The following is a 15488-nucleotide window of genomic DNA, read 5'->3' as shown; positions in this document are numbered from 1 at the left end:
TATATGCTTTATCTTTGCCATACTTTACAGAGACTTTGATTTTGCTCACTTTGGGGAAATCTTTTCCTTCACCCTGTCTTCCCTGCCTTCCACTCACCTTACCACCTGTCTCGTATCTTCTTTCCTCTTCCTCATTGTCCTCTTCTTCCCCTTCTTCTTCTCTCCCATTTTCTTCCTCTTCCCTTCCCTCCCCTTCCCTCTCCTCCCATGCCTTTTCCTGGCCATCACTTTCTCCTTGTTCCTCCCCTCCCACCTGTAGTTCCTCCTCTTCTCCTTCTCTATCCTCCCCTTCCTCCTCCTCTTCCCTCTCCTCCTTCCATTCCCCTTCTTCTCCCTCTTCCTCCTCCTCCAATTCCTCTTCCTCTCCCTCTTTCTCTTCTTCCTCTTCCTTCTCTACCTCTTCTTCCTCATCTTCCACCTCTTCCTCCTCACCTTCCACCTCTTCCTCGCCTTCTATCTCTTCCTCCTCGCCTTCCACCTCTACCTCCTCGTCTTCCACCTCTTCCTCACCGCTCCCCTCCTCTTCCCACTCTCTTTCTTTCTCACCTGCACCCTCTTCTTTCCCTTCTCCCTCCTCTCCTTTCCCTTCTCCCTTGTCCCCCTCTCCTTTATATTCCCCCTCTCCTTCCTCTGTCTTTTCTTCCTCTTCCTCTTCTCCCTCTTCCTCTTCTTCCTCCTCTTCCTCCTCTCCCTCTCTCTCTTCCTCTTCTACTTCTTCCTCCCACTCTCCTCCCTCTTCTTCCTCTTCCTCTTCTATTTCCTCCTCCCCTTCCTCATCTTCCTCTCCTTCATCTTTCCCTTCTCTGTCTTCTTCCACTTCTCCCTCTTCTCCACCTTCCTCCTCTTTCTCCATCCCTTTGTTTCTTTCCTCTCGACAGTTTTGGGTTTTTTCAATATGCTCTGACTCTTTCTCCCTTTCTAGGTCCTTCTCTCTTTTACCCAAGCTCTCTCCTTCTCCTCCCCTGTCTTTCTCTTCTTCTCCCTTCTTACTTGGCCTCAGTTCTACTCCTGAATTACCCTCCTTCCAGATTTTCTCAGGCATAGTGTCTGTCTCTCCCCTTGACTTTCCTTCACTTTCACTCACCTCTGCTTTCTCTGTAAGGTCATCTGACAAGTTATCTGTTTTCTCATCATTTTCTTCAGAGTCCTCCAAATCGTCATTTGTCTCTATCTCTTGCTCATCTATTCCACTTTCATCAGAATCCTCTGATCCCTCCTTCTCTTCTGGAATCTTTGATAAATGGTCAGACTGAAAACTATATTTTGCCATGAATGTGCACAGTGTGGGTTCAGGCTCTTCTTGGGCTTGCTCGGGAGATTCTCTGCTAGACCACAGGTTTTCATTAGTTTCCACTTCATTATCCTTTTCCTCTACACTACTAAAGTCTACTGACTTGGGCTGCTCAAGGGCATCAAGTGTGCTCATCTGGCTTTCAACTTCACCTTTCAAGAGACACTCTGGCTCCTCTAGAGATTCCCCTTCACTGTCAATGTCTTGCTTGCTCAACTGACCTTCTAAAGAATAGTCTTTAGATTCTTCATCCTCGATACTTAAGTCTGTCTTTGGTAAGTCATCAATAAATGCATCAATGCTTTCAAAACTCTCTTCATTCTGTCTTATCTGCTCCTTCACAGGACTTAGCAACTGGATCTGCTCACTTTCCTGCTCAAAGACTGTTTCTTCGGTATCTGAACACTTAGCACTGTGTTCTTCACCTTCCTGTGCTCCTTCCTCTCTACCACATGGATTATAGTCATCCTGAATTGCTTCTGTAAGTGGATTTTTATCCAAAGCCTCTGCATTAGTCTCAGACTGCACCTTGGACTGGTCTGGGTCATCATCACCTACTTCCTCATCTGAAATTTCTTCCACAGATGCAGATACTGGCATCTTGTATACTCCTGTTGCCAAAAGTTGTTTATATGTGTTCCCTTCTTTCATAGGTGGGGTCATCTCTTGACTTTCATATTCAGTACTATCATCATTTTCAGTATTACCGCCTTGCTGATTCAGTGTCTCATCTGTTTCTTGTTTCTGCAAATTTGTTGAAGTAATCATACTACTATTAATTTACAATAGTAACTTCTCTACTATAAAAATACTTATGTTTCACTAGGAGGATGAAAAATGTCCAATTTTAATAGAAATTTACTCAGATTTTGTTTTATCTGGAGAGAACTTGGTGATAACTGATATCACCATATAAGACTATGTATGGCACATACAAGTTCTACAAGCTAATGGATTAAAAAAATGGCAAATTTGGGTCTATAAGTAGTAAAACCTCACAAAGAAGTTTTACTGTGATAAAATCATTGTGCGACCTAGGATGAGGTCATTTTCCATGAAAGGAATTATAAAGATAGATCAAAAATTAATAGATAAAATAATATATAAATATTTTTATTCATAAGAGTTCGCCTGGTAAGGCATCTATTTAGGACTATGTAAAGAAAAAAACATATATTAGTTTAAAAGGAAGTGCCTTCCTATTTTTTGGTATGTCCTAGTCTTTAAAAAGTCACAATTCTTTCAAGAATTTTAGGAGAGAGGGACCTATTGTTATTACTGATTTTTAACATTATGTGCCTTAATTTCCCTTGCAAAGTATAAGCAGGCCAGAGGGACAAAGTCCAGAATCTAAGAGTAAATGAAGAAAAGAGAAAAAAGATTTTGCTTGGAAATATAACCAGTCATTAAGTCATTCAGCATTTACTAAGTTTCCATAGCTGTCTTAGAAGAGCTCTCCCATATTCAAAAGGATGCTCTTATTCACCATGACTCAGTAAAATAAAAGTAAGACTAAGGAGGATTGGCACTACCTTTTTATACTTTAGCAAGATTCTCTTGCACTTCAGTGACTTGTAATTTCAGAATTTCTAGCTTTATAAGATGACAAAAATAAAAAATGGAAATTAAATGTTTAATCTTGCTATTTCTCTCAATTTACATTTATCCAATTACTTTTTCTAATTCCCAAATACTCCATCCTTTCCCCACCCCAGTGGTCCTTAAGGTTAGGAAAAGCAAAGAATTTGGGGGAAAGCCTTTCTCTTCAGAGCTATGAAAGCTACAGGCCATTCTTTCTTTCTGCTGTGTATTTTTATTCTTTGAAGGTATGGATTTATCACCCTTGCTAGCTTCAGACTCAATTCAAAATACTTAATATTGGTTTTGTGCTCTCAATTCCTTGATGTATAAAACACTGAAAAGGGAGTAACCAATTATTTTCTTTTATCAAGTCACTAAAGTTTAGAGCTAGGAAAGATTATCACTAAGACCAAAACAAAAACTCATTAGAAATCATATTTAACCAGTCAAAAAAAATCACCCAAAGTCTGATAAAACCAGATTCTAAGACTCATTCTTAAACAGTACCCTTTTCCATCCATAAGGACTACAATAATCATATTTTACCTTTAGGCTAAGAAGTATGTCTATGATGTTAGTGACTCCAAAGAGTAAAATGAAGCAATGAAATTCTGTCATTCTTGTATCACAGAAAATACATATCAAATGGATAAACCCAAATGAAGGCTATACATGTTCTTTTGTATTCTTACCTTTCTTGTGCTCTTTCCAGAAAACTTTCAGGAAAACAAATTAGTTTAAAATGTTCTTACCCACCATAATGAAAATAACTGTTCATAACATACCTTTTGTTTCTGAATTGGTGATAACTTGTATGCCTGGTCATTAGAATTTAAGCTCATCATATGTGTCTGAAATAAATTAAAAATATATGTTCTAGGGATAAAGACTATATACTCTAAATATAAAAAGAATTAATAAAAAAATAGTTCAGAGAGCAATATGATTAATTCTCCACTGCATATGATGTGAGAATCAAAATAGCTTTTTGTTTTTGTTTCTTTGGGGGGAAGGGGGAAGAGCAAAAGAAACCCGCTGTACTCTCTCCCTGGCCCCACGAAATAACTTCTATTATATGGAATCTATTTTACAAATAAAGTGGATTTAAAAATAAAGTGAGGGCATGGTCAACCTGGGTTCAATCCTCAGTACCCTACATGGTCTCCCAAGCACTGCCAGTAGTGATCCTTTAGTACAAAGCTAGGAGTAAGCCCCGAGTAGCACTATTGTGGCCAAAACAAACAGAAAATAAAACAAAAACCAACTTATGCATATAAGAATATGGGTCATTTACACACAAACACACAAAGAACTAAAATTCAAGCTGCTAAAATGAGGAAACCATTACCATATTTAAGATATCATTAGTTTCTCCAAGGCTTTCGGAATCAGCAGCAGAACCATCTGGTTCATTTTCTATAGGCATTTGATCTTGCACATCATCTGAAAGATTTAAAAGACAAAAGGGAAATCGGGATTCCAATTAATAGCAACTTGAACATAATGCATTCACAGTGACAATTCAGAGAGAGATTTCAAAAATATCTTTTTGGAAGTTTAGACTTTACACTGGGCTGGAGCGATAGCACAGCAGGTAGGGCGTTTGCCTTGCACGCAGCCAACCTGGCCGACCCGAGTTTGATTCCTCCGCCCCTCTCAGAGAGCCCGGCAAGCTACTGAGAGTATCCCGCCCGCACGGCAAAGCCTGGCAAGCTCCCCGTGACGTATTCGATATGCCAAACACAGTAACAAGTCTCACAATGTTACTGGGCCCGCTCGAGCAAATCAATGAACAACGGGAGGACAATGATACAGACTTTACACTGATAAGATGAAGAGCTGTTCTGTTCCTATAAAAGGCAAACACTATTCCTTGGGATAAGCACTATCCAGGCACAGCACACAGTAACCGTCCATCCCCAAGTAGGGCCCCAAAGAACCATGTCCTCCAGAAGTGCATACATACCCTTGGGTAGTTTACCTTCTACATTTTACCAGGTTCATCATTAATTAAGCAGCCACAACTGTGATGCTGTTACAGTTTATGTCTGTTTCTTTGTCCCTGTCTCTGTCTCTGCATCTACTCTATAGTTCTGTGTCACTCTATATCTGTGTCTTTGTGGACCTGCCTACTTCTATCACTGTCTCTCTGTCTTTCTGTTCTCTTCCTCTCTGTCACTCTTGTTTTTGAATCTCTCAGTCTCTGTTCCTTTTTTTAAAAAATTTTTTGTCCTGGTTTTGGTTTTGGTTTTATTTGGGGGGCACACCCACAATATTCCTGTCTCTGTGCTGAAGGATCACTCCTGTGCGTGCTTACAGGCCATGGGGTGCTGAAGACTGAACCCATTTTGCAGCTTAAAAGGTTGCTGCCTTACTCCTGCTACTATTGCACCAGGCCTTCAAGTTAAAATACTTTTGTTTTGTATTGATTTGGTTTTGAGGTTATACCTGCAAGTACTCAGATTATTCCTGGCTGTGTATACAGTTGGGCTGGAGAGATAGCACAACGGGTAGGGCTGTTTGCTTTGCATGTGGCCAACCCGGGTTTGATTCCTCCATCCCTCTCGGAGAGCCCAGCAAGCTCTCAAGAGATACAAGGGATACAAGAGATACTCAAAAGAGTATCCCACCCACATGGCAGAGCCTGGCAAGCTCCCCATGGTGTATTCAACATGCCCAAAACAGTAACAAGTCTCACAATGGAGACATTACTGGTGCTCACTCAAGCAAATCGATGAACAACGGGAGGACAGTGCTACAGTGCAGTGCTTGTCCACCTATATCTCTCTTATCTTTGTCTCTTGCTCTCTTCCTCTGTCACTCTGCCTGTTTGTTTTTGTCTCTATCTCAATTTCTGCTTTATCACTCTATCTCTCACCTGTCTCATTGTTACTCTCTTTCACTTCTCTCTCTCTCTTCCTATCTCTTTGTCTTTGATCTCCTACCACTGTCTTTTCTCTGTCTCTCATCTTTGGCTCTGCCTCTCTGACTCTGTTTTTCTAGCTCTGTTTCTATCTTCATTCTGGTTTATTTTTCATTTTTGTTGTTTTGTTTTTGTTTTGTTTTGTTTCTGGACCACATTTGGTGGTGCTCAGGGCTTTACTCCTGGCTCTGTGCTTAGGGATCACTGCTAGTGGGCTCAATATACCATATGGGATATTGGGGATTGAACCCAGGTAGGCCACTACAAGGCAAACACCATACCCACTGTATTATTTCTCCAGCCCCTGTTTCTGCTTTTCTATCTCTGTCTATCTCTGTGTCTGTCACCATTTACTCAGAGGAAAGCCATATTATAAGAACAAAGAGGAGAAGTTTATGTGGGGAGGAAGTGAAGTTCCCACCAATGGCCAATTTCCACAAATTCTAAATGCCAGTTCTACATTGACAGTTTCCAAGTTTATACCTGTAGTCCACAACTCTCTTCTGCATCAGCTGTTTTATGTCTAAAATATAATTCAATTTTGTTCCCTTCTATCTCCATTGCAAACACCTAGGCCACACACAATCATTTCTTACAAAAGGTACCTTAAGTCTTCCTACCTGGAGTCTGACCCACCTACAATCAACACAGAAGCAAAAGGGATCATCTTAAACTATAACTTTTACTCCAAATTATTTCAATGTTTAAAACTGCTTCAAAACCTTTAAATGAGGGGCTGGAGAGTATAGTAGGTATGGCAGTATCTTGCACAGGGTAACCTGGATTCGATCCCTGACATCCCTATTGTCCCATGAGTACCACCAGGAGTAACTCCTGAGTGCAGAGCCAGGAGTAAGCCCTGAGAATTGCTGAATGTGGCCCAAAAAAACAAACAAACAAACAGCTTTGAGTAAATATTAGTGCATTTAACCAATGCAAATCAAATAGGCTTCTTGAAGCTTATAAACTACAAGTAAATTTTCACTGTCTCTGTCCAAAATCATCCTTTTCTGCCATTTCCCTCATTGTCTAGCCTCACTGTTTTCCCTTTCTTGTCTTATAAACTACCTTCAAACCTTTGGCTATATTATTTTCCTGAAATACATATGTCCTCTCTCCATGACTCTTTTTTCTTACACTTTATATTTTAGCATAAATGTCAATCTCTCCACGAGGTCTCCCCTCCCCATGCCCCTTCCATAATAAATACTGAAATCTGGAAATAATTCAGAAAACAAGGTAACATATGCTGGATACAACTTTTAAAACATTTATAAAAAGCTTTAACAGCAAGCCAAAGATACAGGATGACTTTTACTTTTACTTAATCTCATACAAAGTTATGCATTGCTTTCTGTATTATGCATATCTTCCATATGCATAGCTTGAAACAACTCCTAACTCACAAACTTCTCTTTTCCTTGCATGCATATCACAAAAAAGCCATTATTCCAGTACATGCCTGGAAAGCACCAATGATTCTTGTTTTGGACGGGGGGAAGGCACAAAAACAGGGCTTACTCCTGGCTCTGTGTTCAGGAACCAGTCATGGTAGGCCTTGGGGAATGAGGTGCTGGGAATCAAACCCGAATCAGCTATGTGCAAGGCGAGTGTCCTACCCTCTGTACTATCTCTCCAGTCCCAATACTAACAATTTTTGTCTCTAAAGGAAACATAGGGGCTGGAGCAATAGCACAGCGGGTAGGGTGTTTGCCTTGCACGCAGCCAACATGGCCAACCCGAGTTCGATTCCTCGGCCCCTCTCGGAGAGCCCGGCAAGCTACCGAGAGTATCTCGCCAGCACGGCAGAGCCTGGCAAGCTACCCGTGACATACTCAATATGCCAAACACAGTAACAACAAATCTCACGATGGAGATGTTACTGGGCCCGCTCGAGCAAATCAATGAATAACGGGAGGACCGTGACCGTGATGATGAAGGAAACATACAAACATTGAAGATTAGTTATAGAAAACTGGCTCTAACCAAATAAAGGGTGTTGGGAGGATTCTCCCAGGATGGGAGATGCATGCTGAAAGTAGACTGTAGACCGAACATGATTGCCACTCAATGCCTCTTTTGCAAACCACAGCACCCAAAAGGAGAGAGAGAGAGAACAACAGGGAGTTCCCTGCCACAGAGACAGGGTGGGATGGGGGGATGGGGGGTGGGAGAGATACTGGGATCAGTGGTGGTGGAGAACGGACACTGCGGAGGGATGGGTACTCAATCATTGTATAATTGAAACCCAAGCACAAAAATATGTAAGTCTACAACTGTACCTCGTGGTGTCTCACTAATAAAAATTAAAATAAATTAAAAAAAACAACTGGCTCTTTATCAAGTTTCTAGTTACTATTATATCACCAGGGCCCATAATTCTTACCTGAGTTCCTGGTCCTCCATTACCTCAACTTTGGGGACTGGGGGTTGAGTCAGATGTAGAGTTACTCAGAAACTATTCCTTGCTCTGTGCTTGGGGGTCATTCCTGGCAGTGCTAGTGGGACCATGAAGGGCTAGGAATCAAATCCGCACTCCTGCATAACAAGCATGCTTTCACCCCTTTCAGCTATCTTCCTGGCCTCTCTTATTTCAACCTTTTGACTAGGATCTTGATTCCAAAGATAGTAAAAATGATTCATACTCGAGTTCTTAATCTGAAGCTAAGGTTATTTTCTTAACTCTAAACCCACTGCTTACTGTTTCTTTTTACCAGTTTTGGGGCCACACTTGGCAGTGTTCAGGGTTTACTCTTGACTCTGCACTCGGGGATCATCCCGATGAGTTGGGGATCACATGTGGTGCTGGGGATGGAACCCAAGTTGGCTACATACAAGGCAAGCACCCAATCCCCTGTATTATCATTTCAGCCCCATGTACTGCTTAATCTTATCTCCTGGTTCTGATTTTGTCCTGCGCGTCACCCTAGTACACACCCTACAGTAGCATACATCAACATATATATGTGTATATATACACATATGTATATATATACACATACTGCAGGGTGTATCTCCAAGATACCAAGTGTGTATCTCCAAGATACCAAGGTATGCAATGTCTGTAAACAAATTTTATCTAGAAGAGATTTTAATAGCTAAGAGTTGGATTTATAATTTAAAACATAAATTCTATATTTAATGTATGGAAAGATAGAGTTAACAAAAATAATTATATTATGGGGCTTCTAGAGATGCCAGATTCAATGTTAAGTATTTGATATGCCTGGTCTGATTCACCTGTCACAGTCACTCTCTAAAGCAGGTATTATTAAAATAAACTCATTTCAAAGTTAACAGAACTGAGGTTTAGGAAATGGTGTCATTTCCAAGCACATGTCCATGTGCGTTCCTGAGGTTAGGCACATAATAATTAATGAATGTCAGAGATGACATCTGGCACTGGATCAGTTAACTCCATACTCCATGCTCTTAGCTATTACACTTTACCACATAAAAGCAAAATTTCACATAGACCCGAGATGATCCACATTCAAATCCTGTTCATTTATAAGCTGATTGGCTCTAGGCAAGTCACACTATCTCTTCCAGCTATGCTTCTTTTTTCCCAGATTTTTAAATTATTTTTTAACAAATTTATTTTTAGGGGCTAGAGTGATAGTACAGAGAGTAGGGCATTTGCCTTATATGCGATCGAACCGCGTTCGATTCCCAGCATCCCTGCCAGGAGTAATTCCTGAGTGCATGAGCCAGGAGTAATCCCTGTGCATCGCCGGGTATGACCCAAAAAGCAAAAAAAAATTATTTTTAGCGCTGTGGTTTCCAAAATTGTTTGGTATGGTTTCATACATAAAACTCCCAGCACCACAACTTCCACCAAAGTGTCCATTTACCACCACGATCATCCCAGTGCCCACTCCAACCCCTGCCTTTCTCCCCTGTGGTAGCTTCATGCTATAAATTTAAATCTCAGTTTCTGTTTCCTCTGTGCATTTGTTATTCCCCAACCATGTTTCTTTATATCGCCCATATGAGAGATTGTGTTTCTTCCTCTCCTTCTGACTCACTTCACTCAGCACGATACTCTCTAGATCCTTCTACCGTGACCAAGTAGGATTCATCTCAGGGATACCAGGAAGGTTTAACATATGCAGCTAATAAATGTACTAACCATATCAACACAAGGAAAAATGAAAATAATAATAGATGTCACTGTCACTGTCCTCCCGTTGTTCATCGATTTGCTCGAGCGGGCCCAGTAACGTCTCCATTGTGAGACTTTGTTGTTACTGTGTTCGGCATATCGAATACGTCACAGGGAGCTTGCCAGGCTTTGCCGTGCGGGCGAGATACTCTCAGTAGCTTGCCGGGCTCTCCGAGAGGGGCGGAGGAATCAAACTCGGGTCAGTCATGTTGGCCGCTTGTAAGGCAAACACCCTACCCACTGTGCTAGATATAGAGAAAGAATTTGACAAGACGTAACACCCATGTATGACAAAATGCTCAATAAAATGGGATTAAACAAATTTTTCTAAATATAAAGTTATTAAACACAAGCCCACAGGCAACATTATTCTCAAAGGTGAAAAACCAAAAGCATTCCCTCTAAGATCAAGCACAAGAGGCCAAGACAAGATTGTCGTTTCTCACCAATACGTTTCAATATAGTATTGGAAGGCCTTGAGAGAGCAATTGGGCAAGAAAGCAATATTCAGGGCATCCAGATCTGAAAAGAAGTCAAATTCTCGCTATTTGCAGAAGACATGATGCATAGCTAGAAAACCCTAAATACTGCACAAAAAGCTTCTAGGAACAATAGACTTATACAATAGAGTGATAGGATACAAATTCAATACACATAAGTCTATGGCTTTTCTATAGGTAAATTATGGAACAGAAGAAACTTGAAAAACTCCCATTCACAACCATGCCTTGCTTCTTTTCATCTACAAAAAATATTTGTACCTGTTGAAACTCCTACCTGTTTCATTAAGTTGCCTCAGGGTTTCAAGGAGATAGATAAGTATAAAAGATTATAAGAAGTATGCTAATGTAGTACATTGCTCCATAAAGATATACTGCTGTTGCCGTGTGGGATTTTTAGAATAACTAATGACTTTATTTTCAATAAAAAACCTTCATTTGAGATCAAATGAGAGACTACCTGCTTTTATTAGGAAGAAAACTTTTTAAATTGAGAAAAAATCATATTTTCATAGTAAATATGAAAATACTAGGGATGAAAGGTATGACTCCTGATATCAGGAAGAACACAGAATGTTACCCAGTTCCTCAAGTTTCATGGGGTCCTCTGTGTCAGTTATAATTTTGTCTTGCAGAGTACTTGGAGGTATATCGGAAGATTCTGGATCATTTGGAAAACATATGTGTGATGATAAATTATCTTCCTGCAAGGTGAGCACTTGTGTCGTCTGCACAAAATCTGGGGATCTTTCCTTCAAAAATAAATTAAGATAAAAGGTTAGATGAACATTATATATTTAATATTGACAGAAACTACCCTGTGGTTGCTAAAAATATCTAAGGAAAAAAATCTTCCAGTGTTCTACAATATTCATTTTCAAATACTTTCCAAAGGCTCCTTTGTGTTGGCCTGGGGCCAGTGGGGTATGCCGTGCATGTGCAAGGACCTTAGTTCAATCCCTAGTACAATATGGTTGCCCAAACATAACTGGATGTACCCAGAAATGCTGGGATCGAACAATACTGCATTGCTGGGCCATGGCTTTATCCAGTCTGGTTGTCTGACTGACACTGGGTAGGGTCCTAGGGCACCCTGCACACTGTTCTGAAGGTGCCTCCCTCAAAAAAAGTTTTCTTCTGTTGTCTTTATGTCTAAGTTGTTATAAATTGTCAATTTGGAAGCCTCTTCACATGATAGGGAAAAATGTATGTGTATCTGTGTGTGTGTTTATGTGTGTGTTTTCTTTGCCTTCCTTGAAAAACAGAAATTATTTCTCAATGTTTCCATATACAATTTTCCATAACGAAGTAAAATTTATTATTTTTTATATCAGAAGGTGTACAGTTTAAACTTAAAAGTATTTTTTAAAAAGAAATTTCTTAAAAATTGGCATTTTATTTTTTAAAAATAATTTAAATGTGAGTCAGAGGTAAATATCAAGAGGAACATGTCTAACATGTGTGAGGTCCTGGGTTTGAAAGCTGATACCATATTCCCCTCCTACCCTACTTCTTCCCCTACCAACAGTGTGAGCCTGATGGCCTCTAAACACTGCCAGAAATAGTCCCTATTAAAAATAAATAGAAGTATCATTGAAATAAGTTTACCCTCCATCTCTTCTTGCTTTCCCTCCTTCAGTTTGTTTTCTTTCCTCCCTACCCTGGTGGTTTAGTTCAGGCTCCAGTGTAATCTAAGTATTCCCCCTTTGATGCCCAGCATTCACCTGTCCTGGAGGGTAACAGGGGCAGCGGAAAGGTGCCCCAGACACCCTGATGGCAAAGAGGTGTTATGTAACTATATATCTGACCCACAGAACCAACGAAACTGAAAGCAGGAGATCCAAACTACAATAACCAAAATTTAAAAATATGCCTTGCAGGGAGGTAGGGTGGGAGAAAGAAGGAAAAACGAGGGCTTGTGGACAGAAGGTGCCATCAGTGATAAAACTGTATAACTGAAACGCAACTATTCTAATTTTGTAAATGATGGTACCTAAATAAAAAATAATAGTAATTTTGTTTTGTTTTGTTTTGTGTCCCACCCGGCAATGCTTAGGGGTTACTCCTGGCTCTGCACTCAGGAATCACTCATGGTAGTGCTCAGGGGACCATATGAGATGCAAGGGACTGAATTCGGTCGGCAGCATGCAAGGCATGCTTACCTGCTGTACTATCACTCCAGCCCCAAAATAATTTTTTGAAAGAAAGAATTTTAAAATACAAGATGACAATCAGTAAATTTTACTGAAAAGGAAATTTTTTCTCTCCAAAATAGAAATCCTTAATTTTTAAAAATTTTATTATAATGCATAACCTCATAAATTATAAGTCAAAGAGCAGAAGTCAATCTACATACAGTTAAGAAGACAATTTAGTTCTCAGTTTGAGATGATAAGATAGAGAAATATCACTGCTGATAAGCAAAAATTATATGCAATAGTTTGAATTTTCTCATTTTTGTGCTTGACAGTTAACTCTATTTAAAAAGCTTTTAAGTTCTCAATTCTAATCATTTTATTTAGTGTATATGCCTGAGGACAATGTACTTTAATTGAAAAAGAAAATGCATGTGAAATAAGACATTGAGGACAGTTACTGGATGGCACCACTCATCTGGAGTATGAACCACTAAAGCAAACAAAACAGTTAAAAAACAGCAACAACAAAGGTAACTCCTGGACACAGCGAAAATTCTGGTTACTAAAGGGAAGGGAGAGTGGGGCAGAAGGAAAGAAAATCTTTTTGGTATGGCAGTGGAACTTTGGTGGCAGGACTGGTATTTTTATACACATATAGAGGTGTGAAGGAAGCTAAACCCTTGAAATTCTTTAACACTGAAAACCAATGGTAAATCAATAAAAACACAAAAATCTTAAAAGTGGGTTTTTAAAATTCTAGTTTTGTCTGCAGTGTTAGACAATACTATTATAGAGAAAAGCTACACATACCCTCTCTCTTCGACGTAAACGTGCTGATAAAGTTCTCTGCAGTGTACCACCTGGGATCAGATCACTGGCAGCTGCTGCAGATCTGAAAGAATCATCCAATTTATCAAAGTCAATTTCTTCTGCCATTCCAACGCGTGGATAGGCAAAAACTAGCATGTGACATCCACCGCATGCAACCTGCAATATAAATCCACAGATAAATTAATCAACACTGATTTCAAATACAATTATTAATAACAATTTTCAGCTACAGAGTACACACTTAGTGGTAAACTTCCTAATTTCCTATATGCTATCTACACGTATATTATTATGTCATTCTGCCTTCAATTTAATTCTGTACAGAGAAAAACTAGCACATTACATTTCTTGCAATTTAGAAAATATCTGAATCTGTGTGTAACATTAAAAACTTGAAAAAAATACTGTGAAATTCTACTTGGAAAAAAAGTGACTCATGAATAAATAAGTCTCCTAGAATAATTATGTCTACAGGCTGCATGAATATATTTTTAAGTTTAATGCTGAAGAATTCTTATAGCAAAATATAAAAATACACAATGAAGGAAATATGAAGTTAATCTTCAGTGAATTTTGAAATATATTTTCAGTAAAAATGTTAAAAAAGTTTAATATTTACAATACAGATTTTTAGTAACTTTCTCCAAGTTCTACAATTTGGCATAGCATTAGCATACTCTGAACCTTTCTGTCACAATATTTTCAGCTAATAGTGCATATCTTTTATCACTTTTAAAAATAACCTTCTTTATGAGACAATCAACTTTTGTGAATGAGGATTTGGCTACTTTGTACATTTTGTATTTTTGATGCAGAGTCAATATTTTATAGAGAGTGGGCATTCACTAAAAAGATGCCAAATCCAAGTTTTTCATTCCATAAGGCACTGAGTCATTAGAGAACAAATTTCAAATGATATTATCATCACCACATAAGCAGAACTTTTAACTTGCTAACTGGGAAAAGAAACATTACAAACAATGGCAGTTCGATGAAGGCACTGAAACAATGCCTTCTTATTCTAATAACATTTGGCCAATAAAACATCTTCAAAATTCTGTGTTTAGTAGTAGATTTTCTCTTGCACAGTATTTAGGAAAATAGGTAATAGCTAATCAGCAAATATTCAGATGATTAGTGTGGGCAAGGCAACTCTACTGGATATTACTGGAGGCGCCAAGTTCCCTGACAGGTCACAGTCCTGGCTCTCAAGGGAAATATGAGAATGAAGGAGAGTCAAGGTTGGGGCAAGAAGATACTGAAGAAGAAAAATTAGAAAAGCAGTAGATCTTCAGAAGCATGATGCCTAACATATGGCTTTTAGTAAATAAGTACATTTATTAGACATATCCATGATAGTTTTCCATACAAATATACAAGAACTTATTTTGGATGAAATTCTAAAGGACTAAAATGCAGGAACAGGAAAATGTACGAAAGGGAAGAGAAGTCCTTACCAGTTGAACTACAAATCTGAAAAAGTTAGAGCACAGAGTGGGATTGAACTGATTGGTAAAATTCTCCATTCCAAGTCCTAATTTTCCATGTCGACCATCTCCAAAAGTATACATAAGACCAACATCTAAAATTTAGAGAAAAAAAATGATAAAAGTATTACTTGTATGGGTCAATTTGTAAATAGGCGAATAGGCATTTACATTGCAACTGTCATTTCCACAAAATTTGGCATTGAATTTACCATAACCCATTGATACTCTATAGTTTGAGCTACCACATATAACATTAGAAAATCCAAGAGGCCTGACTGAACATACTAGACATAACAATTCAGGAAGGTGGCGAGTTCAAAAAGAGATTCCCTTTTATAAGTAAGTGATGAGCCAGTGTTTAGAGTCTAAATTCAGTCTTAAAATTCTTACCATCAAGTATTTCTTTCTTTATATACATTTATCCTTATCTCCTCATCTTCCTGCTTCTGACCTTGATTTCTTTATATAAAATGTTTTGAGGGCAAACTTGATGGTACTCCAGCTACTGGACTACAATGGATGGTACTCCAGAGTTAGGAAGTAGGAGTAGGCACTGAACCCAGGACTCT

General features: G+C 39.0%; 1 protein-coding gene across 3 annotated transcripts in view; it reads right to left on the bottom strand.

The window, feature by feature from the left end:
- Positions 1-15488, bottom strand: part of RPGR (retinitis pigmentosa GTPase regulator) — a 160308-nt gene that overhangs the window by 126274 nt on the left and 18546 nt on the right. For all 3 annotated transcript variants that reach the window (XR_008794859.1, XR_008794860.1, XM_056131226.1), the window contains exons 9-14: positions 14887-15011; positions 13409-13585; positions 11041-11212; positions 4221-4315; positions 3658-3723; positions 1085-2035 (exon numbers count right to left, since the gene is read on the bottom strand). Coding sequence is in view for 1 of the 3 variants with exons in the window: in XM_056131226.1 (XP_055987201.1) it covers positions 1085-2035; positions 3658-3723; positions 4221-4315; positions 11041-11212; positions 13409-13585; positions 14887-15011 (1586 nt within the window). In the remaining 2 variants the exon portion in view is untranslated. The remainder of the gene's footprint in view (positions 1-1084; positions 2036-3657; positions 3724-4220; positions 4316-11040; positions 11213-13408; positions 13586-14886; positions 15012-15488) is intronic.

This window comes from Sorex fumeus, unplaced genomic scaffold, assembly GCF_029834395.1.
Source record: "Sorex fumeus unplaced genomic scaffold, SorFum_2.1 ptg000086l, whole genome shotgun sequence".
Classification (NCBI taxonomy): Eukaryota; Metazoa; Chordata; class Mammalia; order Eulipotyphla; family Soricidae; genus Sorex; species Sorex fumeus.
The sequence above is the reverse complement of the archived record's forward strand: the minus strand, read 5'-3'. Positions and strand labels throughout refer to the sequence as shown.